Raw genomic sequence first — 25,110 nt, forward strand, 5'->3', positions numbered from 1 at the left:
GGTGTCTTTAAATCCTGTGTTAGTTACCTGAATCATCTCTCAACAGGAGCAATGCTGATGCACAGAGTTTGTAGCTGTGACAGAGCTTTGCTAGCTGCACTGGGGAGGTGCTGCCTAAAGCCCTCGTGCACGGGGCACATAGATCTTTGCATGTGCCATATGGTGAGCAGCTGTGGTCTGAGTTTTCTTAGGTTTTCCCGCTTGAACTCTCCCATTTCCTCTATTTGTAAACTCTTGTCAAAGTAAAGATCCTTTCTTGGTGCCTCAGGAAGAAGAAAATCAATGTCTGTTTTCTTTATCTTTTTACATCCGTCAATATTCACCTACCCGCCGCAGTGTGTATATATAGGGAGTTACAGAATAGCTGGTCATACAGCCTTGTGTGGATCACTAGTACAGTTTAAATAGAAGGATAGACAAAAATGAGTCTCTAATGTCTTCCATTTGTAAATTCAGAACTATATTAAATGATGAGGAAGAAATAGGTGAAGTTAGGTTGGCTCCAGGGCCTTCAGTCTGGAAGCAATCTCAAACTTCTTTAAGTCTAGGTATAAAACCTGATGGTGACCAATATCTAGGGTGGAGGTGGGGGAGAAGGAACCAATATGAGGAGCCTTAGCTGGAAAACAAATTGTGAATAATTGTTTCCCTTGGCATCAAGCTTGATATCAAAAGTGAGTGAGGTAGGCATTTTTGTTATCATTATCATCATTATTAACTTGTAAATGTTGGTTGCTCACAAGAGTACTTGTTTTTGTACGACAGTTGATATTTCACTCTGTTATTCTTCCCTTATGTAACTGAAAAACAGCTTTCAAGAATAAAGCCTTGGGTTCTTTTTTTTATGATGCTGTATCCTAATCTGTTAAAGGGTCCTTTGGTTTTCTGAAGGGTTTTTTAGGGCAGGATATTATTCCTTTCTTTCAGACTCAAAAGAAAATAACTTATTTATTGAAAAACTCTACTTTTAAAGCAAGAGATGCCCCTTTTAGGCTTGAAAATGAATTGTTTATTTAGAGAAAACTTGAATTTTGAATGAAGGTGGTGACTGTAATCAGCCTGACACTAATTTTTTTCCTCCATTTTATATACTCTTTTTTTTCTTTCTTTTTCTCTTCCCCTCTCTTCTTTCACTCAGACGACAGAAGGCCAGAGAAAGGCAACAGAAATTGTTGGCTGAATTTGCCTCGAGGCAGAAAAGCTTCATGGAAACTGCCATGGATGTTGGTAAGTTTTTTTGTGTGTGTGTGGTTTACTGCTTGCATGGAGGTTTTTTGGTGAGGGTATTTTTTTTTAATTTCCATATTGATATTACAGTTTTTACTCAATCAGTTTTTTTTAAAAAACAAATAAACAAAAAACACCAAATAACCCCCCCCCCCCAAAAAAAAACCCCCTGAACTCCAAACAAAATACCCGTCAGATTCCACTACTGTATCCACTTGTTCACTAAATACTTCTTAAGAAGTTTGCAGTTGTGTTTTCTAGGACAGACAATACTGAATACATAATTGCTAAAGAATATATTAAATGATCTAGAAAATATTTAAAAGAGAACACATTATCTGTAGGACATAATTTTATTTCTATTTTTCTGAATACACAGTGGATTAAATGATTGAATTTGTGTAATGTGTTTTAAAGTATTTACCTTTCAATATTAAAACCTCCCAAAGATAGTCTTTTAAAGGTTGCATTTTCTTTAATCTGTTATAACAAAATTTAAGATTATTTCTTCATAGAGGCTTGAATTTTAATAAGGTAAAAGTTTTGTATTTTAAATTTATGTATAGAATTAAGGAAAGCATAATTTTTATGTCATCTCAGTTACTGTAAGTGATAACATTCTGTTCTTTTTCAAATAGACTTTACAGCAGAATCAGCTCCTGTTTTTCTTAAGGATAAGTTCTTTCAGGTTCTGCTGTGTAGAAGCGAGAAATCTTGATTACTTTGCTCGTGTTTAACTGAGGAATAGAAAATATTTTCATCATTCAGGTTACTTCATTGAAATTTAGCACTTTTGAAATACAAGAAAAAGCAGGGATCTTTTTTTCTTTTTTTCCTCTCTTTCAATCAAATATAATCTTCTCTGCAGTTTTGATTTGAATTTAAGCACTGGTTAAGAATATTTTGACAACTATTTTTGCTGAGAAAGTCTGTTTTTTGAGATTGTTAAATTCCCTTCAGTTCATAGGCTACTGAGAAGATTTATTCCTTCATCCTTATGAAGGTCTCAGATACAGCAGTCATTGAAATTTCTTCAGCAATTTATGACTACATATGGTGTTACTTTTGGAGAGTATGCAATACAACACAAAATTCTCAGATAAAAATGAGTTTAAGTCATACTTATTAAATGGGGAGCTATTTCTTTTAAATCTATTTATTGAAGTAAGGAAGAAGGGAAGAAGAAACATGCAGTTCTACTTACTAAAAATTAAGTCTTCACAGTCATGGCTAATTGAAAGCGACTTTGAAGAAAGGAAAACTTTAATTCTACGGTCACCTGTATTTTGAATTCTTGATATTGCTACTTTAAAGATGATATTTTTATGTAGGAAATCACATGTATCTATATTTACCTGTCATAGCTGTATTTGCATATATACATATGTATACATAAATACTCCCATGCTTGAGTTTTATATGTTACATTTAAGGTTACTGCTTTGATTTGTGGATGAAGCTTACTAGTTAAATCAATAAATTACACAACATTTATTTTTCTGGAGGACTGGAAAGACTTAGCTTTTACTTAACTATGTTTGTCAATTATTATTAAGAACCCTTTATTTCTGTAACAGGCAGAACTGGGCCTTTGTGCTTGTGATTGTGCATTAAAAAGTTCTTGAATGTGAAACATTTAAATTGTTTCTTTCTTGGTATTTAAACAATAACTTCAGATATCTCAACGTAAAATGTAGTGTTTGTTGTCAGTTATACGAAGTCGTGCACAGCAGTAGATAGGCTTAATGGACTACATTTTCATAATGTTTTGCATGAAGACATTTCTTGGAAACAAGTTAATAGAATTCCATGCATTCTGTTAGCTGAATAATGGCTTTGCTTTTTCACTAACTTTTTTCAGCATCTTCTAGGTTGTCATACTGTTTTCTGAGTTTGTGATGAAAATTCACTGAATTTGTACTAGTCAGTATTAACTAGCTTTTATGTTCTGACTGGGGTTAAAATTGCTCACAGGAAGGAAGTTTGTATTTCATTATAGTGTGTAGGGTTTATTTTAAAACTTAGATTAATTGTTTGCCAGGAATATTTTATTCAGTTTGCTCTAATTTATTTTTTTAACTGAAATACTTTGTGCAGCTGTGAGTGCAGTCTGTGTATGTTACAGCAAATTATTGAAAAAGTTGCAGCAACTACTGTTAATTTTAAAACACAAGATGTGGTAAGAATTCTGAAGCTAGTCTTTCTGGAGTGATACAATTTAACACTAATAAAAGTGTTTAATAGTCTCACCGTGAATTGTATCACAGCTGTGCTGAAATAGTATGTTTGAAAACAACAAAAAAAACCCCTTTCATGCTCAAATCAGACAGTTAAAAGTGTGTTCCCCTCTCACACATTCAAACTCTGTTACCTGTTACTTTTATTATACGTTGAAATTCAGCAGCAGATTTATTTCTTAGTTTTGATTATTTATTGTAACAGTAATAACACTGTCAGAATACAGGGATGGTGAGGCCTCACCTCCCTGGCTTTGTCACTGATTCAGTTGGCGTCTTTTGGTCAAATTATTATTATGAGCATCATCAACTTTTAAAACTTCTCTGTCTATGAAATGTGGATGTGATTCAGTGGTAAAACGTGAGAACTGGCATAATTGGTTTTGGGTATAGCACTTCAAAAATTTCATAACAGCTTTCTCTTGAGAGTGTAAAAGACTGAAAATATTCTGAAAATAAATGTGTCTAGTAGACAATAGGAATAATGGAGAATAGCCAAAGCATAAAGATTTTTTTTTTATTAAAACCTCATAAACCTAATAGTTTCCAAAGTGTTTATTAAAGTGCATACAGCCACTGTTAAATCCCTGAGGCATTCCTCTTGTTTGATTGCCGGGATGCTGCAATGAAACGTGTCTTAAAATGAAGTTAGCCGATTACATGTTCATTAATCAATACTAAATATGTCTCATTTTACCAGCAAAAAAATATTTGAACTGGAATTCACAAATTCATCTGAGGTTCTGAAAGTAAAGGATGGCATTTGCTTGCATATAATCCCTATAGAAAAAAAAATCCAATTATATAGTTCTTTCTATTTGTGCCCCTGTTGCTTTCTATTTATATTCTGTGACATCTGCAGAACTGCATTGCCATTCAAGCTTGCCTGGAAGTAATTAAGTGAAATTTAGAAACAGTTATGTTAATGAACTAGGATGGAACAGAATCCACTGTGCTGTCTTTAGCTCTTTGACTGCAGGACAAGTGTAAAAAGTAGAAAAATAAGCCAAGAAACATCGTTTAAAGAGCAGCAGATAGGACTCTTGAAATATCTGAGGAGAACATCTAATAAGTAAAAAATGTGTTGTTATGTAGTCATGTAGAGTGTCAACTCCATAGGCCTTCTGGTCTCCTAGTAAGAGCTACTTTTACATCTTTCTTTTGAGAGCACTTATCTCAGTGTGAGGCTACGGTTTCTCTGTTGTCATCTGGAACTCCATGCAAGAGATTTTTGAAACTTCACTGCCTTTCAGGGTGGACATGATAGGAACAGAAATAAATTGCTGTGCTCCAGGTTAATAGTAGGCTTTAATAAATTACAGTGATATTTGTAATGATCTAAGTTATATAAACATGAAATATTGTGATCCATTCCAGACAAGCTGCTGAACTACTTAATAAAGCTTGTAAATTGGTTAATTTATGAATTACAAATATTAAGATATCTCACATTCCTTCAGTACTTCTGCTGTCTCTGAAGTGCCCAGTGTGGTTTTTGTGTTGTTTTTTTTTAATGCGTCATGATAAGTATGCAATATAATCTTTGTGTTTCTTTCTAATGATGCGAGTTTTGGGCGGACACCATTTTGTCCTTCAAGTGAAACGTTCCTTAGCTAGAGTTAAAAAGAAGTACACAGTTTTAATGCAAGGTGACATACATTTCCTAATGCTCAATCTTCTGAATCCAGATAGAAAAATAAATTAGGTACTGATCTCTTGAGAATATATATGCTGGGCTGGGGCAAAGAATATTAACATGCTAATGGTTGCTTTGATGCCAAGGGACCACTTTGACACACAACGTATACAGCAGGAAAAATGTTGACTACAGTGAACAGAGATTGTAAGCTATATTTTCTGTGTTCACAGAGCCCTTTTGGTTCTGGGGTTTTGCTGGGTAGAGGAAAGAAGGGAAGTGAATCTTTAACTCTGGAGAGTACAAATGAAATAAAATTCAAGCAGCAATGGATTCTGCAATAAAACTCTGTGCTAGACTTCAGCAGACTGATCAGTATTTGCTACAAAGTAGGAAATGCTGGGATTTTGTAACTTTGGGTCTCTTACTCCTATTGATACAAAACCAAAGAAAGCTAAATAAGTAATTATTTTAAAACCCATAGGAATGATAGTGTTTGGCACTACCCTGGATTTCTGTCACAGTTTAAATGTTTTCATTTTTGTTTTTAATTAGGTTCATATTTATCCAAATTTCTGAAATAATTCACAGGGACCAAGAAAAGTCCCAGAACCCACTGTAAGGGGCCGGGATGTGTTACAACATTAGACAAACCTCATGAGAGAAACTTGGTGAATTGATACCAGTATCGTGTTTTATCTTGTATTTCTCATTTACTCCTTCACACACACTGACATCATCAGGACAAGTCTCTGTGAAATCAACTAGGTTAAATCTTTGGAGAATCAGAGTTTTTAACTGTAAGCATCTCTGGTTGTATTCTAAAGAATGTTGAGATAAAATGTACTTGCTGTCTCCTATGACTGCTGCCTGGCTAGTAAAGCCGTGCTTCAGCCACCTTGGTCTTCCTTGCTCTCCTGTTGCCACTGGCTATTTCCTGAATCTCCAGCGAAGTGACGAGATGTCTTGTTTTGAGTGCCAGCGGTCTTCACACAAAACAAAATTGCAGGCTCCTACAAAACCTGTTTGAAAGGTGGAGGAGTATGTCTCAAGATCAGTCTCTTAGCAAATGGCTGGCAAAGGATTCTTCTGGCACTCAATAAGGCAACGTTGTTCTAGGACATAACACAAAAGTGCTGTTTTAATAGAAATATCTTCCTAGTGTCGGCAAAAAATGTTGGGGGGTTTGCACCAGTGGAAGCAAACTAAGGAGATTTAGATTATTCTTCACTTGCTAGTTGCTACTGATGTGGCTTTGTTCACGTGACAGTTCTTGCTGGTGATTTGGGTAGAGTTTTTAGCCAGAATAGGAGGAATTTTGTGTTGTATTACAATCAATGTTTAACTGTAAAGAGTTCTCGTCAATGTAAAAGGATATTTAAGAAAATAATAATTTTTATTAAGCTCTCTTTTTATAATTGCGTTCTAGGAGCTAGGAAATGGTAGCTCATACTTTAAAACTTGGCAAGAACCTGTATTTTATAAATCACGTGAATAAAACAGCATTACAACTCCAGTAATTTAAAATAAATACTTCACAAGTTGCCATGGAAAACACAAAGCAATTATGTACTTTTGTTTATGTGAAATGGAGAAAAAGGAAAAAAAAAAAAAAGCTGTGGAGCTACAAGTTCCTGGGCATTTTAAGCTTCCATGTGAGTACTAATGCAGTAAAATGCCGTTTAGTGTTATTTTTCCCCATGTGAAATATGAAATATATAACTGAAAGTGAAGTAGAATGGAGACATGCTAATTACTTCGTATTCACAAGTATCAATGCATTAATGAAATATTTTAGAACAAGGATTCCAGAAAAGAGTCTGTCTCATTTTCTACAGTATTTTGAGTTGAAATGTTTTTGTCCTACTCCTTGACAGTATAGGCAGATCATACAGTTGATGAGACAGGGTCTGTGGCTTCCACAGGAGCTCCACAGAGGCAAAACTCCAGAAGGCGAGAAAGACACGATTCAGATCATTACTATATGCATAGCTTGCTTGCTTTTTTCCAGACTGCCACTGACATATTTTCACCCCACGAATTACGCTGCCCGAATGTACCCTCTCAAACAAACCATAGCCCAAATCTTATTTTCCAAAGAAGCTAACAACTAGTTTAAGCCAATAATCAAGGTTTGTCGTAGTCCATTCAAAGTTTTTTTGTTTGAGTTTCTTTGGTCTGCTTGATTATTTGAGATTTTATACTCTTGCCAATTTCTCTTACCCATGGATTTTGTGTAAGTTGACTTTGTTTTCTTTCACTAGATCTGGGGGAAATTTTTTTTATAAGGAAGCCTTCTAGAAGCTTAGTTCCCTTGAAATTTTACTGTTTGCCAAAGTAGCCTGATCCTAGATCTAAGTAGTCGTGCAGGAAACATGCATTTGATCATTGAGTTCTAAAATGAAATTAGCCTGATTTTTGTGTGCCTGTTGCACATAGATGATAGAAGTATAGATTGCGTGTACTGAATGGGTTTGAAACACATTTTAAATACTAATGTCTGTATTTTTTTCCTTAAGATTTAAAATAAGCAATTTATGATTGCTCAAATAATTTTGTAAATTAAATGCTGACCGATATGAGGACTTTCATTGAGTTGTTCAAAATCAGATTGACATACTATATTCTCTTACTGCACTTCTTACAAATATTGAATAGATCCGTATTTTACATTGTGTTGACAATATTTTAGAAAAAGATAAATAAGAAGGCTGGAACTCTTTAGTTGTTCTCATGTCATGCTTCTGATACATAGGTAAAAATGAGTGTGCATTACACAATTATGAGGTAATGTTAAATATAAAAAAATAGCTTTAGTATTTACTTCCTCCCTTCAGTGCTACAGTTGCTTCTAGGTTTTCTGTGTGTTTGGACTTAAAAAACATTTGCAGTTGATGTATTCTTTCACTGTATGTCTGACTGCCACTAGATGGTGATAGACGTGTGTGCGATTTTAACACCTGCATGTCAATGAAGATCAGAGTTCGCTTTCATATGACCCTCAATAATGACTGGGAAATCAATAGTTACTAAAACAATGTAATTTTGATTCTGCCCTGTGACTAAGAGCATTACACAATGCTTTTCATAGCAAAGAAAGATGCACACCTCTCCTTATAGCAGCAGACCTCCTGTGTTGAACTTGTAGTGGACTTCCGGAAGAGAGCAGCTCTCCTAAAGGCAGTTCTACATGAGAACTGTTGCTGCACTCAAGGTTTTTGGGTTCTCTGTCCAGCACCTTGGCCTACTTAATCAAGGAGATAAAAGGCATGGTTGAAGGTAGGGAGGAAGTGTTTTCCTTTGGAAAAATTATCTTCTAGGAAAGAAAGAAAGTACCCTTATGTTCTAGGTTACGAGGCTGACTGTATGTGTTCCTGAGCAGTGAGGAGAGGACCATCTAGTCCTAAGCTGCTTTTCTTTCAAGCCAGTAAAGAAGTCTTACCGTTGATGGTGACATAACATAAAATTGCTTTTATTTTGGTCAGCCCCTTGCCCCGAAACAGACATCACCGTCATGTGAACGAAGTTACATCAAGTGCAATTGGTCCTTAGCCTTGAACATTTCTGTCTGTGCACCTAGGAAATAATAATGTGGACCATTAGAAAACCATATCTCTGATGTCTTGTGTATAGTGAACATTAAACTAAACATCTACTGCATAGCAGCAGATTACTTTCTTAATGCACCTCAAATTTTTAAAGATTGTGCAAGTTTCATATTTTAAAAAATATTTCATTTTTAGTTGCACATTTCATTCACTTTCTCTAAGCATCTTTAAATTATTTCTAAGGTCTCCAGATTGAATCTCTAGTTGTTGTTAGAGTCAGTTATGAGCAAATCTGGTTTTACTAGAGATTCATATTAATGACACTTCATCTCTGTTCAGAGTTTTCAATATAGCATCTAATGAAATAGAATTTAGATCTCTGTTTTACGGAAGTTTTAAAGAGGTCAAGTTTAATACAGAACTTGAACTAAGCATTTAATTCTGCTGGGAGTAATTTTGAAATGGGAAAACTTGCACCTCATTGTGTAGGTGTCTTTCTGTTTGAAAGAGCAAGGTAAGTTTCAAATAATGGTCAATGTTTTAGTTGTAGATAAACTAGAGAGATTATTTTTAAGTTTTTTCATCATTACCTGAATGCAGATGCGATTGGATTTCTTTCCCTGTGTTTAATATCAATTTTCTTGTCTTTTTTTAGAATCGCCAGATGCTGATATTGCCATGGAGGTAGCTACGTCAGAACAGCATGTTTCTGAGGCAATATATGATTGTGTTATTTGTGGACAAAGTGGTCCTTCTACTGAAGACAGACCTACAGGGCTAGTTGTACTATTACAAGCATCCTCAGGTATGAATGTGTGACTTGTTGGACAAGCAGTGTTTCTGCAGCTTTTATTATGTGTGCATAAATACTGTTGTGTCTCATGGAGCCTGGAAAGACGATCTTCCCTTTTTTTTTTTTGTGGATGGTCCTCCATGAGGCACATGTGTAGGTCGAAGAATTTTTTTTTTTTTTTCTCTATTGGGAAAATTTTTTAAAGTTTGGGGAAAAAAGCAGTTTCATTCCCTCCTAGTTCCTGTTAGCTTTTGCAAACCCAGCAGTATATAATAAACCTAAAGGAAAATAGGTATTGGAAAAAAAAAAAGAAAATAAAATAGCTGGTCGTGTATCTATATCTGTGTACGTGTGTTTGTGTGTGTAGATATACTTAGTGTACATGTGCAAAGGCAGAGCTTTCAGTATTTAGTTTCTTTAATAATTTTTATACTGTTTAACATCAATAAAGCACCCTGTAGTTACAAACCAGAATTTCCGGATTGTTTTCTTAGTTGCTTAGCATATTGTTATCCATTGCATTCTTTATTGCTGCTTCTCTTCATTTAGTGTTGGGACAATGCCGCAATAGCACTGAGCCAAAGAAACTACCAACTACTGAAGAGGAGCAAATATACCCTTGGGATACCTGTGCAGCACTGCATGATGTGAGGCTTACAACTTTACAGCGATACTTTAAAGATGTAAGTATTTCTTATGAACAATGAACACTTATGAAAAATTTGCGTAAAAAGGTAAATGAAATTACAACTTGGAGTCCTTCTAGTTTCACTTCTACATTTAGTGAACACTTTGTCATGTTGCAGTAGTTATGAAGTGTTTACATTTGATGAGGTCCTTGTTTTTAAATAGCATTGGGCTTTTCTCCAGTTATTTTTTTGGCATAGGCATCTAGTATATTTACGGGCTGTATAGTCATTAAATATCCAAGCAGATGTTCTCTAGAAGAAGATATTTCACAATTCAGTATGACCACACTTGAGATGTGGTTTTGTTGTCTTAGGTATTACTTTCAAATCAGTTAAATCTCTTAATCAGTTAAAAATATTGTTGGCAGCACAGAATAAGTGGAAAAAGTTGTTTTAATCTGTAATAGTTTTCTGAGCCACAGAAGGGGAGGATGAGTGGGTGGGAAGGAGGGACCAGCAGAAGACTTCACCCTTTTCTGCTGAATCCTCAACCCTGCACAACATTACTGAAGCTCAGTTTTATATTAGTTGGTATGTTATTTTCTGTTTGGTGTTCCAAGCACAGTTTTGCATTGCTTCACAAAGCCACATTACAGCTTTTCATATTAAATCTTGAGAGCCAATTCTTGTTGCTTAACAGGACTTGTTCAGTTGTAGACTTTAGTGATGTGCTGCCTGTTGCTTTCCTTGCTGATGTATAAAACAGCCACGTAGGATAATATATAACTGTTCTGAGAAATCATTCTGGGGGAGAAGCATATGTAACCTGTAACCCTAAATTAGCTCCTATAGATTAATCCCAGGCAACATACCAGCTCTTAAGCAGGTCTAACTAAATAATCAGCCTTTAGAAGCTTTAAAGAGGAAAAACTGTGGCAATTTTTACTCTGACACAATTGCTAGCTTTCTTATAATCTCTCATCCACAGATAATTGAAATTTACCAACTGCAACCAAGCCTGCTTATGTAAAGTAGGTTAATTTAGAGTAATTTTTGTAATTGTTTTTATATAGTTTCAAAAATTGGGCAGTGTTTTCAGAAAAGCACCTTCTCCTGGGGCAAATATTATACATTTTCTTGCTAGAAAAGAAAACTTTTAAAGATGAAAGCAGGAAAATATTTCTGAACAAAAGATATTTTAGTTCAGAAAGAATCTGCGGACAAGCTTTTCTTGTTTTGACATTGATTATGTTTGTTTATTGTTTCACATAGTTAATGAATATTTTTTCCTACTGAAGTGATTAAAAACATTGAAGCCGTGCTGTAGCTTTATTTTTACATATGCATAGTGCAAATGGAAGGAGTTCCAGGCAAAATGTTACTCAAAAACTTGATCTCACTGAAGTGTGTATTTCCCTTTCTGTGCAGTAACACTACCAACAGATTAGTCTGAAATATACTGTAATGCAGTGAATAAATGCATCCTGCTTTCAAAAATTCCAGTCCTGATTCAAACATCAGTTGAATTAGCTATCTTCGCTTTCACGTTTCCAGGTCACTAATGTGCTAAGAAAGAGTCTCTGTGTGAAATAATTAATTCTTACCTTTCTTTTGGCATAAAAATGGAAACATCCGCATGTGTTCAGCTGAGCTAAGCAATAAGAAGTCCTTTTGTTTATCAACTGTGTCCTTCCGAGTAAACATCCTTCCTTTAACAACAGATTTCAGGAGGCAAGAGAGTAATTTCACTTACCTGTGAGCTTATGAAGAAAAAAATATTTAAAAGCTACGTGCTATATACAGATTGGGCAAAACAGACCAGTTCTTTCTATAGAGATTCCTTTTGCACTTTCTTAGCTGAAATTTGATGCTGTCAATCAGGGAATAGAGTTCTTACCCCTTAAAGGAAAAATAACAGAAAGTGATTACTTTTAATATAGAGAGGTATGTCTAAGGATTACGAGATAAAACTTCATATACTAGATTGATAGGACTATTCTCAGAATCACAAAGTGCTCTGTAACCAATAACTTGGTATAGATGTGCTCCATCCCAATCCTATGGCTCTCTTTGGAATCTCTTTTATTTCTGAACTCAAGAATAATAGAAGAAAGCCTTTCTGCCAAGACTTTGGGGTTGGTTTTTTTTCTTATGCAAATGCTACTAAGTAGCCTTGTTACATACGTGCAATGTTTGTCCGATGGGGCTTATCCAGGTGTATTATATGACCGTGCCTTACTAATAATGAGGTCTACTAAATTATGCAGGAACCAGCAGGAGAAAAAGTTTTTCTTATTCTGTGACCTGAGAGGCAAAGTAAATAGGAGCATGTCTTATAGCTAGAATTTGTAATTTTGTTCTGATTTCCTGCTCATATGCAGTTCATTATTTTCTAAGACCTACCAGTGAGGTAACTTTACTTTTGACATGTGAGCTCTAAGTGCAGCCTTTGAATAAGCCAAATGTTTTCAAAACAATCCTAGTATAAAACTCAGTTCACTAAACAAGTATTTGTTCTCTTTTCCCATTGTGAGGTGTTATATACAATATTGTTCAGCAACACATAAATGCCCTAAGTGTTTATACTGAATTTTAATAACAGATTGGTGTTTAATTATATAATTGTGATCTTGCTATTTTGGTTACATACAAAACTGAATGAAATGTATTGGAGCAGTATATTGCTGTTGGACATGACATAACTTGTGCTGTTGGAACAAAGAGATGCTTTAAAGAAGTCATTATCTTAAGTGAGAAGAACTGCAGAAGTTTAACTTAAGTGTTTGGCTCTTTGTTGGAAAAAATAGCATAATGGCAGCCATGTAACTTAGCACCAGTAAATACTTTATAAAATATTCTTTATTTCCGCAGCATGTCTTATAATTAGACAGCATGCAAATAAAATCTATATATTTTTAAAATCTTAAAATAGGTTGTGATAAATACCTTTATGTATATTGTTATTGTTTTTTCTTACTGTTTTTGCTTTGTCTTAGAGTTCCTGTCTGCAAGCAGTGTCAATAGGCTGGGAAGGAGGTGTTTATGTACAAACTTGTGGTCACACTTTACACATAGATTGTCACAAATCTTACATGGAATCTTTACGGGTAAGCAAAACTAAAGATCATCACTTTTGGATGGAAACTGTAGTGAAGTCAATTGGATTTATGCTGTTCAATTCAGAGAAAGAAAGATTGGGTTTACATGAACAGGCAAGATGTTTTTATTATGTTTCAAGAACTGTAGATACTAAATCTCTCATTATATCTTGACATTATTAACAAAAGGACTTTGTTTTCAGTTATTCTGATATATAAGAAAAAATATAAATGAATCCTGTTTTTAAATAACGAAATAACTGGTTTGGGTTGTGTTTTTGTTTTTTTTTTTTTCTTGTGTGCATATTCAGGTAATTTATTGAGAAATTACTGATATATATGAATTTAAAATACAGTTTGTTAGTCTAGCCTCAGAAAGTGTTGTCTAGAAAGGCATTCTTATTTTCACATGGTCTCAGTAAACAGGGTAGTGTTCCACTGATGTTGCTGGCCTCCTTTGCCCTCCTCAACCTCTTGCAACCCAATTGCGATCTTCTGAATGGCACTGTAGAATGTTATTGTAAGCTCAGCAGTGGTAGAGGTCATCAGATTTTAAGCAATCATTTCTCAAACTTTACTGGGAGTTGCTAGAAAGACACAACACATGTGAAATGTTCAACAAACCCCATTGAAGTATTTTTAATTACGAGGATATTGTTGTTGTTTTAGGACTTAAAACTTAGGAAAATTAGTTGAGTTGGAGGAGACATTCCAATTATTCTTTCTACAGTTTTTGGTTTTAGACTTAGTTCTCTAGGCGTACACCTGAAATAACAAACTAAAAATTGTAATATTTTTCAAATTTCAGCTACATCTTCTTTATTTTCTTTTAGAATGACCAGGTCCTCCAGGGTTTTTCAGTGGACAAAGGAGAATTTACCTGTCCCCTCTGTAGGCAGTTTGCTAACAGTGTTCTTCCTTGTTATCCTGGAAACAACGTGGAAAGAAGCCTTTGGCAAAGTCATAGTAACAAGTGTATGCAAGATCTTGTACAGGAGGTGGAAGATCTTCAAGAGCAGCTGGGAACTTTCCCAGTAAGCATCAGTGTAAGGCAGAAAGATCCTTGTTAATTTGCCTCTACCTTTCAGTTTTTACATTGTTGCATTTGTGACCTCTTAGAAACTCAACAACCTGGGAAACTTCATTTTCTTCTTATACGGAAGATAGCATACTATTGTTTTTTAATCAAGAAATTTAAAATATTTACAGCACTTACTGCATTAAAAGTAAACAATTAAAAAGCTATGACAAAATGTGATTAATACAACTTTTATGGAGTACATTTTCACTTCCCTCCATAGTAATTTACACATAATTGAGTTATATAATATAAAATTCATTTATTGTTTCTTTACAATGTGAAAACACAATATCCTTGTAACTGGAAGCTATTTAAAGAATGTCTATTAAGAATATTTTAAAGTATGGATTATTTGTTTTACAGAAAGAGCAGTTTGCAGATGCTCGTGTGTTACAAAGCTTCATAACGTCTTTCTGAATGATAGAATTAATTCTATTAAATTTTGCTAGCCTTCCAGTCTTGATGGGATACTTTGTGTTATTTTCATGTACTTGTGCAATGCAAATATGCTTTAAAATAATGCACGCAATAAGATTCTTGAACTTAGGAGATGGACAACACAGTGATGTTTTCATATTCAGATCAAATCAGAATAACTTTCAGAATATTATAACACTTCTGTGAGACAGAATATTGGCTTTCAATGCGTATTTTTTCATAACCTGCAAACATATTTTTATAAATATGAACACACTATGGTTTGCGATCAGCTATTGCATGTCTTCGGGTAAAATTCACTAGTCTTTTGTGTCTTTGCTTATAGTCTGAAACCAATCTCAGTAAAGAAATGGAATCTGTAATGAAAGATATAAAAAGTACCACACAGAAGAAGTATACAGATTATAGTAAGAGTCCTGGATCACCTGACAATGATTTTCTGTTTATGTATTCAGTAGCCAGGTGCGTATGTTTTTCTTTTTATGTTTTTTTTTTCTTTTGATTTCTCACTAATAGTGTTACTCACTAGATAGTTTTCTTCTTTTTAAAAAAATACGTATTTCATGCTTTCCAAAAAGTACTTCTTGAGTACTTGGTACATCAAGGTTGTATTTTCTGATTTGCATATGCAAGATGAAAAGATGTGCCTTTTGGTTCCCTTTTAGTATATGTAGCAGTGTCACAAAACCTGGAGAACATTTAGTATTCTGCTTTTTTAGTTTTCTTCTTTATTCAGGGTTTTGCTTTCCATATATCAGAATTTTATTTTGAATTTCCTTTTATACCTTCCTTGCCCAAAGTGTCAAATCATTACTACTACTGTTTAGCAGAATTTCTTATTGCTAGGTTTTAAATCAGACATTAGTTTTATTTACTTAAACGGAGTTCACAGAAGAAGCCTTTTGTATATCAGCAACCAGAAATCTCTCTTCATGTAAATAAGACTTCTAAAAAAAGTGTCAAAACTACCAGCGTTTTCTGTGATGTTTGATTCCAGATTTATAGCTGTCAGTGTCATAGACACAGTCTCCAAGTTAATCAAACAGTCCCTCCTTCCATCTATACCATTAATGTTAAGATGCTCTAAATGGGTAATCTCTTCAGATTTACTGGAATAAGAAGTTGTTGAAATACTCATTAAGCAAATAATTTTCTGAACCCTGACTTACTGGGGCCTGCAGGGAAGGTGCTGACTGCAAAGAAAGTGCAAGCATACAAGTGGTATCATCCAGTAGCATTTTTTACCGCAGTTCCATGAAGTCCGGTTGCTGAATGTCTTTAGCATATAAACAGTGGAAATATTCAAGACTTGGCTCAGCAGGACCCTGGATAATCAAATCTAAGGTTCAGCTTTTGACAGAAGGTTGGACCATCTGATGTCCAGAATTCTTTTCTAACCTAGATTGTTGTATAATTCTATTAAAAGAAATACTGTCTATATTCTTTAACTGTGTATTGTCTGTGCCTTGATTAAGAAGAGCAATTAAATTTTATACATAGCAAGTTAAAAGATTATTCTGTATTACTTTAAGTGGTGTATGCTATACAAGGATAAATAATGTTGAGATTTTTAGCAATGATGTGTTAGGGCAATACAATTTAATATCCTTTCAAAAATATAAAGGACTCAAAATTAATGTTTCCTATGTAAAAGTTTGATTACTTGTAACTGTAACTCGATATGCCATTTAAGGTACAAAAATGTGTTATAATTTACTTCTGGTTGTGATGTTACACAATTTAAAAAATGCTAGCAGCTAAACATATTTTAAATATAACTATATTTTATTATTTTTATATTAACACCCTAGCCCAAGATTTTTGTTTTTATTCCAAGAGTTAAAAATACCTCAAACTAGAACAGCATTTCATTGCTGCTCACACTGCTGGAGAGAGAAATCATGGTTGACCACTAAGATTGGGATATCCCACCTGTACTCATTGTGACCTCTTCTTGTTAGGTTAGACTGATGTCAGCAATTTTCCATTTATCCTTGGCGGAAGGATTTCAGCTGTTGGATCCAGCCTTCCCTATTGTTACCATAACTTGTAAGAACACTTATGAGTTTGCCTGGCAGATCAGCTACAAATGGTTCATTTCTCTTGCCTTTCAATTCAGCAATGCAGGTTTACAGGCTTCTACTACTTGATAATTGCATAAGAACTACAGGTTAAAAATATTAAACTTTGGAAAAAACATTTTAATATAACCTTACAGTTTGTATTTATGGAAATAAATACATAAGTGAGCTGGTCGTCTCCCAGACTGGAAGAGTTTTCTTTGTATGATTTTAGTATGTTTTGTTTAATTTTATGTATCCAAACAATGGACTATCCAGACTGAAGTAACTTGTTTTCTGGAAGTTATTCCTGTCATTCAGCCTGTTTCTTCCTTATTTCCATCCAATTCTTTTTGAGGTAATGATATCCTTGTGTTTCTTACCAACCAGTTACCTTTGAGCATTTCTAGTTTCATGTATTCTGAAACATTTCATTGGTTTTGGTTAGACCATCTACAGCTGTTACTAATTTCTTCCTGGTATTTAATCTAACATACAGATAAAGTGGTCAAGATTATAAGTAGCTCCTGTTTAAATAAGTATTTGAATGCAATTATATTTTTATTGACTCCATATATTTGCAAGTGAATTAAATACTCTTAATTTTATTGTAAATCATGTTCCATTTTCAATCAGAAAATTACATCATCTGCAGTCTTCTTAAAAGATGCTAGTTTACAGCTGGTGGCCAGCTTGAAGTGGATTTCTGCCTGCTGGAATGGGAATACTACTGGTTAAACAAGATGTAGCCACGTGCCCCAGCTTATCCGTTCTGCTTCAGGAAAAGGGGAACTTACTTTTCTTACTTAATTTCTGCTTACACAGACAGATGTCACTGGTAGCAGAGAAAAGAAATTACAAGCAAATTCTCTCACACCCAGTGGGAGAGCTAGCCCCTGTCTGTTTTCCTAGGAAGAGAGGCACTCAGGGTATTGTCATCCTGATTTCTATGCACAGCTGGAAGAGCAGCTCCTTAGCTACCTCCCCCTTTCCCTGCAGTCTTACTTTGTTAAATTTATACCCTTTTCATATGCATCCCTCCTTGTCTTTGCTGACATTTATGAGATTAGTGTAGTGTGTCATTCACAAATCATGTGCCTAGCTTTAATTTTAATACCTCCACATTCATAGCATTGATGACTGTCATTTCTGGCAGCATCTTGGAGAACTGTTTCTATATTGTATAGCAGTAGGTCTCGTCCTTTATGTTGGCTGTGTAAACAAAGCTTTTGGTTTTGCTGTCAGCTATATATAGAATAATAACATAACATTGTGTTCTTTCCTTCCAGTCTGTGTCTCAGTATCTGGGATTTTTCATATATATGTTGTCTTTGTAAAGTGAAGCGAAAGTAAATGGTAGTGCTTAACTTGATTAACTCTGTCCCAATAGAAAGAGGAGGTCCATCCAAATATGTTCTCTTTCTGGAAAGGGCATTGCATTTTTACTTTACCCTAGTCTGTCCTGATATGAATTCTGAGAAATATGCAGTTTCTCTCCCCACCCCCAGCATATTCCTTTAAAGAAAGCCCACAGGAAGGGATGAAGTAGGGCTAATTTTTAATTAGGAGTCTGTACAGCTGAACAAAATCCATCTTCTCAGTTTTTTTTTCTGAGTGAGGAAGATTAAAGCCAGTGTTCTACAAAATTTGTTGCTCCAGTGAGTGACACAGAGATTTGTAGATAGAGGAAACAGTCACTCATATAGATTTTCTTTCTCCTTCTCTTTCACGTTGAGAGGACTGAGATAGCAAAGGATGCTTTCACTGACCACTCTGTGTTCCACTCTTCTATCAGATGCCCCAGGTTTTTTCTTCATTGATGAGAGAACAGGCACTGGGAGCTCTGCTTTTCTTCAGTAGAGGGCAGATGGTACTCAGATCTTCAAGGCAGAGGGGAGCTTGAATTAAGGAGGAGACACACTGGTCTCTTTCAAAAATTATTTAGGGCTGTACCTGATGTAGAACATTTTATAAAGGAGAAGTGTTCAGTTTCACAGAAGATGCTTTCTCTACTGTGCACTTTTTTTTTGGCCAAAGTTTAGGTATATTTTGAAAGAGATGTCTTAGAGGAAAATGCTAATATTTACATTTCCAGGAAAGCTGAACTATAAGCTACTCTTTTTGAGGAGCTGGGAGCAATGTGTGGGAGGTGAGAGTTGGTATGACACGTGTGATGGAGTATATGTTTGCAGACATCTGTCTCTTTACATTCTATATAGCAAAAAGTATTGTGTAACACCTCATATGTATCAAGAAGAGTTTTCAGAATTGTCCCTGAGGTTTGTTTTGTAAAATTGTACATATTTTTGATGAAAGGGAAAATTAAAATTCTAGATATAGAAAGTTGTTCTTAGACATTCAGGTAGTGTTTTTTTTTATTTAAATCTTAATTATCTTTATTTTAACGGAAGGCTGCCATTAATTTTGTTCTACAAATTAGTTAGCAGAAGGTTTGTAGAAATTAAACATATTGGTTTCCTTTATATTCCCATGATGAACTAGCACATGCTGATCTACAGTTGCTATTTTGTCCACTAATATGAAATCCCTGTCCCTGCTTCCTTGCTGGTAGATTTTTAGAAGTTCAGTGAGCACTGCAAATCGCCTGAAGAGTGGAAAATTCCCCTGTCACACAGATGCCCTTATCAGCAGCAACCAGATGGAGCTCTGAGCAGGCACATTATCAGTGTTAAATTGCCTTTTCTGAGTAGAGAGGATTAAAGCATTCCTTCAGAAATTGGTGGCATAAGCTGCAAACTTAGGGATAGTAATATTCTAAAGTGTTACTATTTTAAAAACATGTGAAAGTATCTTAACAAACACTGCATATAAAAATGTATTATTCTTTCAAGCTGATGGAGCTGAAATTCTTTAAAAAATAATTTTTTAAAATAAAATAGTAATCCTGTAGTTTTTTCTTACATATGTATGTGCATTGGGGGGGTGTTCTTAGCTTAGATATATTATGTGCCTAAAATTCTAGAATATATATTCAGTTGCATTATATTGAACCTAAAATTGTTTGATTTTTAGTTAAAGGACAAAATATGTTCAGACTAAGCTTTGTAGTTTGGATTAAATTAGCAAAATACCGTTTCAGAATAATAGAATTATATTCCTTTATTTTAGTTAGAGAAATGTATGTTGACTTATTAAAACAAACTGTCAGTGACCATAATATAAACTGTTTGCCCCAGGTCTTGGAGTAAAAGATAATGCAGTACTGTAACATCCAATTCCGAAATTAAACAAAGCTATCAAATTTGGGCTAAACAATTTCTGATTAAGTATCAGATTACGGTAATACTAAGAAAGCATCAATGTGACATGCAGAGATTGTGACACTCCTGTTTCATACTAATGAACTACAGTGAATTCATTCAGAATTAACCTCCAAGGCTTTTATTAACTGACTTATGTATAAAGGTCAGTGCTTCCATTATAATTTAGACTGTTTTCATACTTAGTTACTTGATGGCATATCCATTGTACTGTCTGTTTTTTTAAAGCAAAACAAAAGCCCTGCCAATAGAGAATACTTTTTAGACGTATCTGATTGATTTAAATTTAGCCAATCTGTATATTGTCTTTTCAGATTTGCACGTAATTCCCGTATTATCAAGGAGTTGCATGTGCATACAGACAAAAAGCCTCAGAATTAACATTTTTTAATTCTTCAATCACAGCTGCAGCAGCTCTCTTAATATAGTACTTGCTAATCAAACCACTTAAAATCACATATGGCAGTATCTTGATAAAGCTTGTTTTATTCTGAGGCATATTTTGGTAGTATCTCACATTAAAGATTACTGCACAGCATTCTTTCATTTAGTGTATCCTGGGAGGTTGTGGTGACTCTTTTGTGTCCGTAGGAGCTTGAATAATGCTGTTTCATTCAACACTTACGTTTTTCTTGCAGAACAAACTTGGAACTTGAGCTGGTCCATCGAGGAGGCAATTTATGTTCAGGAGGTGCAAGCACAGCTGGGAAAAGATCATGTTTAAGTAAGTTCTGTGTTATGAAGTGCAATATAAATTATTAGAACGTTGAATAAAGATGTCTAGTTCTAACATTTTCTAAATTATGTCAACTTTTTCTTTTAAGAACCTTTTTTTCTGCCATAAGAAGGCCTTTAAAGTTTTCAGGTGAAAGGCACTATGTATATGAACGTGTTGTAAACAGCCTGGAGACATAAGTGCCATCTATTCATTGTTAAAATGTTCACTTGCTGTTTGTGTTCTGTTTTGGTACTTATTTTGTAAAATTGTTATGTAGCAAACTAGTCATATGTAGTCCTGTATTAAAATAGACTCATTTTTTATGTAAGGTAATGAGGTTCTAGAACAGACCTGTACAGTATGTCCACTTAGTTTTGTTATCTTTGGTGTACAAAATTTATTATTTTATATAATATTATATTATATTGGACATTAGGCTAAATATGGCTGGTGGGAGCAGAATTACTTTTTCATATATAGCAGGGTTTGTTTTAACTAAACAGTTATAGAATTATGTGAGTTTCCTTCACTGCCCCTTCCATTTTGGTGCATTTAGAGATAAAAAATTGCACTTCTTTAAGTACCTGTTCTAAAATGGATTTTATTGTCTTTCCATACTAACTTATTTCTACAAGAGGTAATCCTGTTTTTAAAGTTTCACTTAAAATGTACCTTAAACCTCTTCATTGTTTTATGTGATGAGGAAAGAATGATTTTAAAAATCCATACCCTATCTAGAACTTGCATACAATTTTATTAAAGTTTTGCTTGCACAGTATTGAAACTGCTTTTATTTTTCAAATGTCATTCATGTCAGGTCCAGTAGAAGTAATCTAAAACAAAATCCATTTTTGTTTTTCTTATGTGTAAGATAATGAGGTGTCTCTCTTGTGATTAAGCATACCATTCTGTACTAGTCTTGTAAGAACTGTGAGGTTTGGGGATTAGATACTGCAGAAAACAGAATATCTTGTCCCAGGTGAGCTGTTAAGCAGCAAGCGTCAGGGAAGATCGTGGGAACAAATAGGTCAAGAGCTATTTTAGTAGATTGCACCACGAGGGCAGCTGCTTTTGGGAGGTAAAATTAAGAAAGATTTAATGTAGCTGTTAGTGTCAGTGATCAAGTCTGTGCAAGAAAAATTATGAAGAGAATTTGGCTGTAAAATTGCCATTTTGAGGTTTAACGTTTTGTGTGTGTGTTACTGAACAGTATGCAACCAAAAAATGCACGTAGAATCCTATTTACTAAAAAATCAAGTTTTAAGGACCATGTTACAGTTTTTGAATCTATGGCCTTGAAAATTCTCTTCAGTTTAGGGGATAGTTACAATATATTACAATTGTATAGGTCTTATTTTTTTATAAGGTTTGAGATCTGATGTTTTGCTTTTTATTTTCACAGAAACAATATTAAGGCTGAATAATTAGGACTTCTCTGTACAGTTTTCATATCTCTCTTTAACTTGTGTATACATGTTTTTCTCTGTCATTGTTACTCTGGTAATCTTGCAATAGTGGGTAAGCAATTCCACAAAATTTGAAAGTTATCTACAAATGAATTTATAATCTAGTCCTTTCTTCCTTTTAACTTTTAAGTATTCCTTCTTTCTTTCTGTCTGCTTTCTTTTCTTTTTTTCCTTTTCCCTTTGTAATAAGGATAGGACTAGAATTTTTTTGGGCAGAATTAAATGTTCTATCACCTTGTCCTCTGGCTTCAGCTTCCCTGTATAGGAGCTCCTTATCCTTATGCTTCCCAGAGATAGCAGAGTTTGGCATTTCAGCATCAATTATATTAATTGGGAAGGACATTAATTTACAAATGGATATCAAAAAAGTATTTAAGACCTGTGTGAGCTTGCCTTAAATACAATGCCCAGCACCTTCGTAACTTCTGTGATAAATCTAACCATTGAGAAAACGGTATTGTTCCACTGATTTTTTTCTTTGCTTTTGTTTTTGTTTTTGTTTTTGTTTTTTCTCCTGTTGTTCATTTGAAGCCTGTGTTTTGCATTTGTAGAAGGGTCAGTGGTGTCATCTGTCTTGGTCATGATATTAGTATCAGTTTAATCAATGCTTTTAGTGTTTTTGTGAGCACAGAAAGCCATCTTGACATGAAGCACTTCTGAAACTCTTCATGCTCCTTCTGTATCAAATTTTTCAACCACGTTGATAGTAATGGCTGTCTGCATTTTATCAATATGGCCAGGGATACTTGGAACCACTAAGCATGGTTCACTCCTGTAGCAAGAAAAAACTAATTGTTTTATGAATGGCTCAGTTGCAACTGTCTCCCTTCTGTAATGTGGTAATGTGAATATGGTTGCAAACGTTCCTACCAAGCTCTCTGCAGCCAATGAAAATTGAAAGAATAAAAGTAGTTTTCAGGAATGCTTTTTACCTTGGTACAGTGGGTTTCTGTGGTTCGTTGGTTTGGCTTTGTGGGGTTTTTGGTTCGGCTTTGTGGCATTTTTTTGTTTTGGTTTGTTTTTTTTTTAGTTAGGAGCTGGCAATCTGCAGATCCATTCTTGCTAACTTTGAAAAAGCAGTTTTTCTTACCAACAGATGATCCTAACTATTTCCTAAAAAGCTTAGTATACCATTCATACCTAGGAATGGGAGAGGCAAAGACAGATACCGTTAGAATTCTGTTGCTAAAGTTGATTTCATACACTGGCAAGTTTGATGTCGAGGACAATTAGCTGCTTCATCAGCAATTAAGGCTTAAGATTTTGTAAAGACTATTCATGTCTTAATGCCTTAATAGGCTTTTCCTGACCTTCACTTTTTTTTTTTTTTTTTTTTCCCCCCACTGATTCCAATCTACTGAATCAGTGATGAATGGGAAGATGTTGTCAGCAGGTCTTTGCAGCTGCTGTTGCTAAGTGGACTATATAAATCTCCACAAGGAGAAAAAGATTCCTCAATCTCCTTATTAACAGTCAAGTCCCATCTGGTTGTATCAAGTGTTTTTTGTTACAGTCCCAACAAACTTTGGGAGAAGAAGGGCATAATGTCTCTAGTCTGGTAATATCTTCACACAGCCGTTGGGACAAGGATGTTTTCAGTTCCACTTGAGGTGAACTGCTGTGTCACTGTGTTTTGTGATCTTTTGACATTGTAAATATGAATACTAGAATGAAAAAAGAGAAGACTGGATCAAAACAGCAAAGTAGAGATTTTCATGACAGCAGTAAATGTTATGTGCGTCTTTCTAAAACATGAGCGAGACTGGGGAATAAGCACACCATCTAGACTTTTGCAAGCAAAACAAAGACAGATAATTCCTTAATTTGCTTTGTCATCATTATTACAGCACATTGCTATACATGGTGGAAGTGGAATTAATAAAAGAAAAAAATCCTCTGATTTCAGCTTTGGTAATTTTAGAGTTGAGAGATTGGAAAAAAGGAAGGAGGAAAAAAGGCAGCAAAACAAGTAGAAATTTGGCATCACTTTGGCAAAGACCAAACCAAGATTACTAGTGAGACCAAAACTTAACAGCTGCATGTTACCTCCTGAGTCACTCATTTTTGTCACTTCAGCACAGCATTTTTATAAGTTCTGCCATTCATCTGTCAAATCCCTATCTGTTCATCTCTCTGAATTTGGTCATCTTTTGTGCTGTGCATACTATGCTAGACCTGAGAAGAGCTGTGAAATCACCTCTGTAGACTCTTGCTTTATGCACTTTGGCATAGCAGAATATTTTTAAGAGCTTTGTCAACATCTGTAAAATCAGCGTGCTTTAATACTAAAAACAGTAAAGAACGCAACTGCAGGCAGTAGGAATATGTAGACAAAATCCCCATTATCTTTGGCTTTTTTACGAGAGGAGCAGCATTAGAACATTTCCTCTAATAACTTCAGTCCCAGTGCGAAGACAAGGTCTTATCCTTTGAGCTGCTCTTTGGAAAGTACCCATTCTAATTAAGGTTATTGCTCCTCTCACAACAGGAGAACCCTGAGAAGTAGAGCTGATAGAGGAAGAGTTGAAAAGAATGTACCAAGAGCAGCCATATATGGAACAATAGATTTATTTTTGTAATTTTTAGGAATGGGATTAGGAAGGCTAACATGAATCAAAGTCAAAGCTGATGTCTAACTGCTAATCTAGATGATTCTATTAAGTGTATTACATAAGCTTTACATGTATTCTGTGAAAACAAAGACCATCTAAATAAGTTGGGAGAATTGTGACAGCGCTGCTTCAATGTAGGTAATATTTGAGTCATATGAACATGTGTTAAAGCCAATAATAATCTTGAGAGCTTAAATGTCTATATCTTTGGAGTCCTGCCAAGCCCCTGATGACTTGCAGCAATAAGTTTATATTGTGCGGTCAAATTTTGTGATTTTTATATTTA

The 25,110-nt window shown here is 34.7% G+C and overlaps 1 protein-coding gene across 6 annotated transcripts in view; it reads left to right on the top strand.

Annotated features, from left to right (window-relative positions):
* The window catches only part of UBR3 (ubiquitin protein ligase E3 component n-recognin 3), a 115,233-nt gene that overhangs the window by 58,775 nt on the left and 31,348 nt on the right, over positions 1 to 25,110 (top strand). For 4 of the 6 annotated variants that reach the window (XM_086751540.1, XM_086751543.1, XM_086751545.1 and 1 more), the window contains 7 exons: positions 1,139 to 1,227; positions 9,304 to 9,453; positions 9,991 to 10,124; positions 13,067 to 13,177; positions 14,002 to 14,214; positions 15,013 to 15,149; positions 20,667 to 20,752. In XM_086751540.1, the coding sequence (XP_086607666.1) occupies positions 1,139 to 1,227; positions 9,304 to 9,453; positions 9,991 to 10,124; positions 13,067 to 13,177; positions 14,002 to 14,214; positions 15,013 to 15,149; positions 20,667 to 20,752 (920 nt within the window). The remainder of the gene's footprint in view (positions 1 to 1,138; positions 1,228 to 9,303; positions 9,454 to 9,990; positions 10,125 to 13,066; positions 13,178 to 14,001; positions 14,215 to 15,012; positions 15,150 to 20,666; positions 20,753 to 25,110) is intronic. The other 2 variants (XM_086751542.1, XM_086751544.1) reach the window with 1 other exon arrangement.

The sequence above is a fragment of the Chlamydotis macqueenii genome, chromosome 6 (assembly GCF_036417535.1).
Source record: "Chlamydotis macqueenii isolate bChlMac1 chromosome 6, bChlMac1.mat, whole genome shotgun sequence".
Classification (NCBI taxonomy): Eukaryota; Metazoa; Chordata; class Aves; order Otidiformes; family Otididae; genus Chlamydotis; species Chlamydotis macqueenii.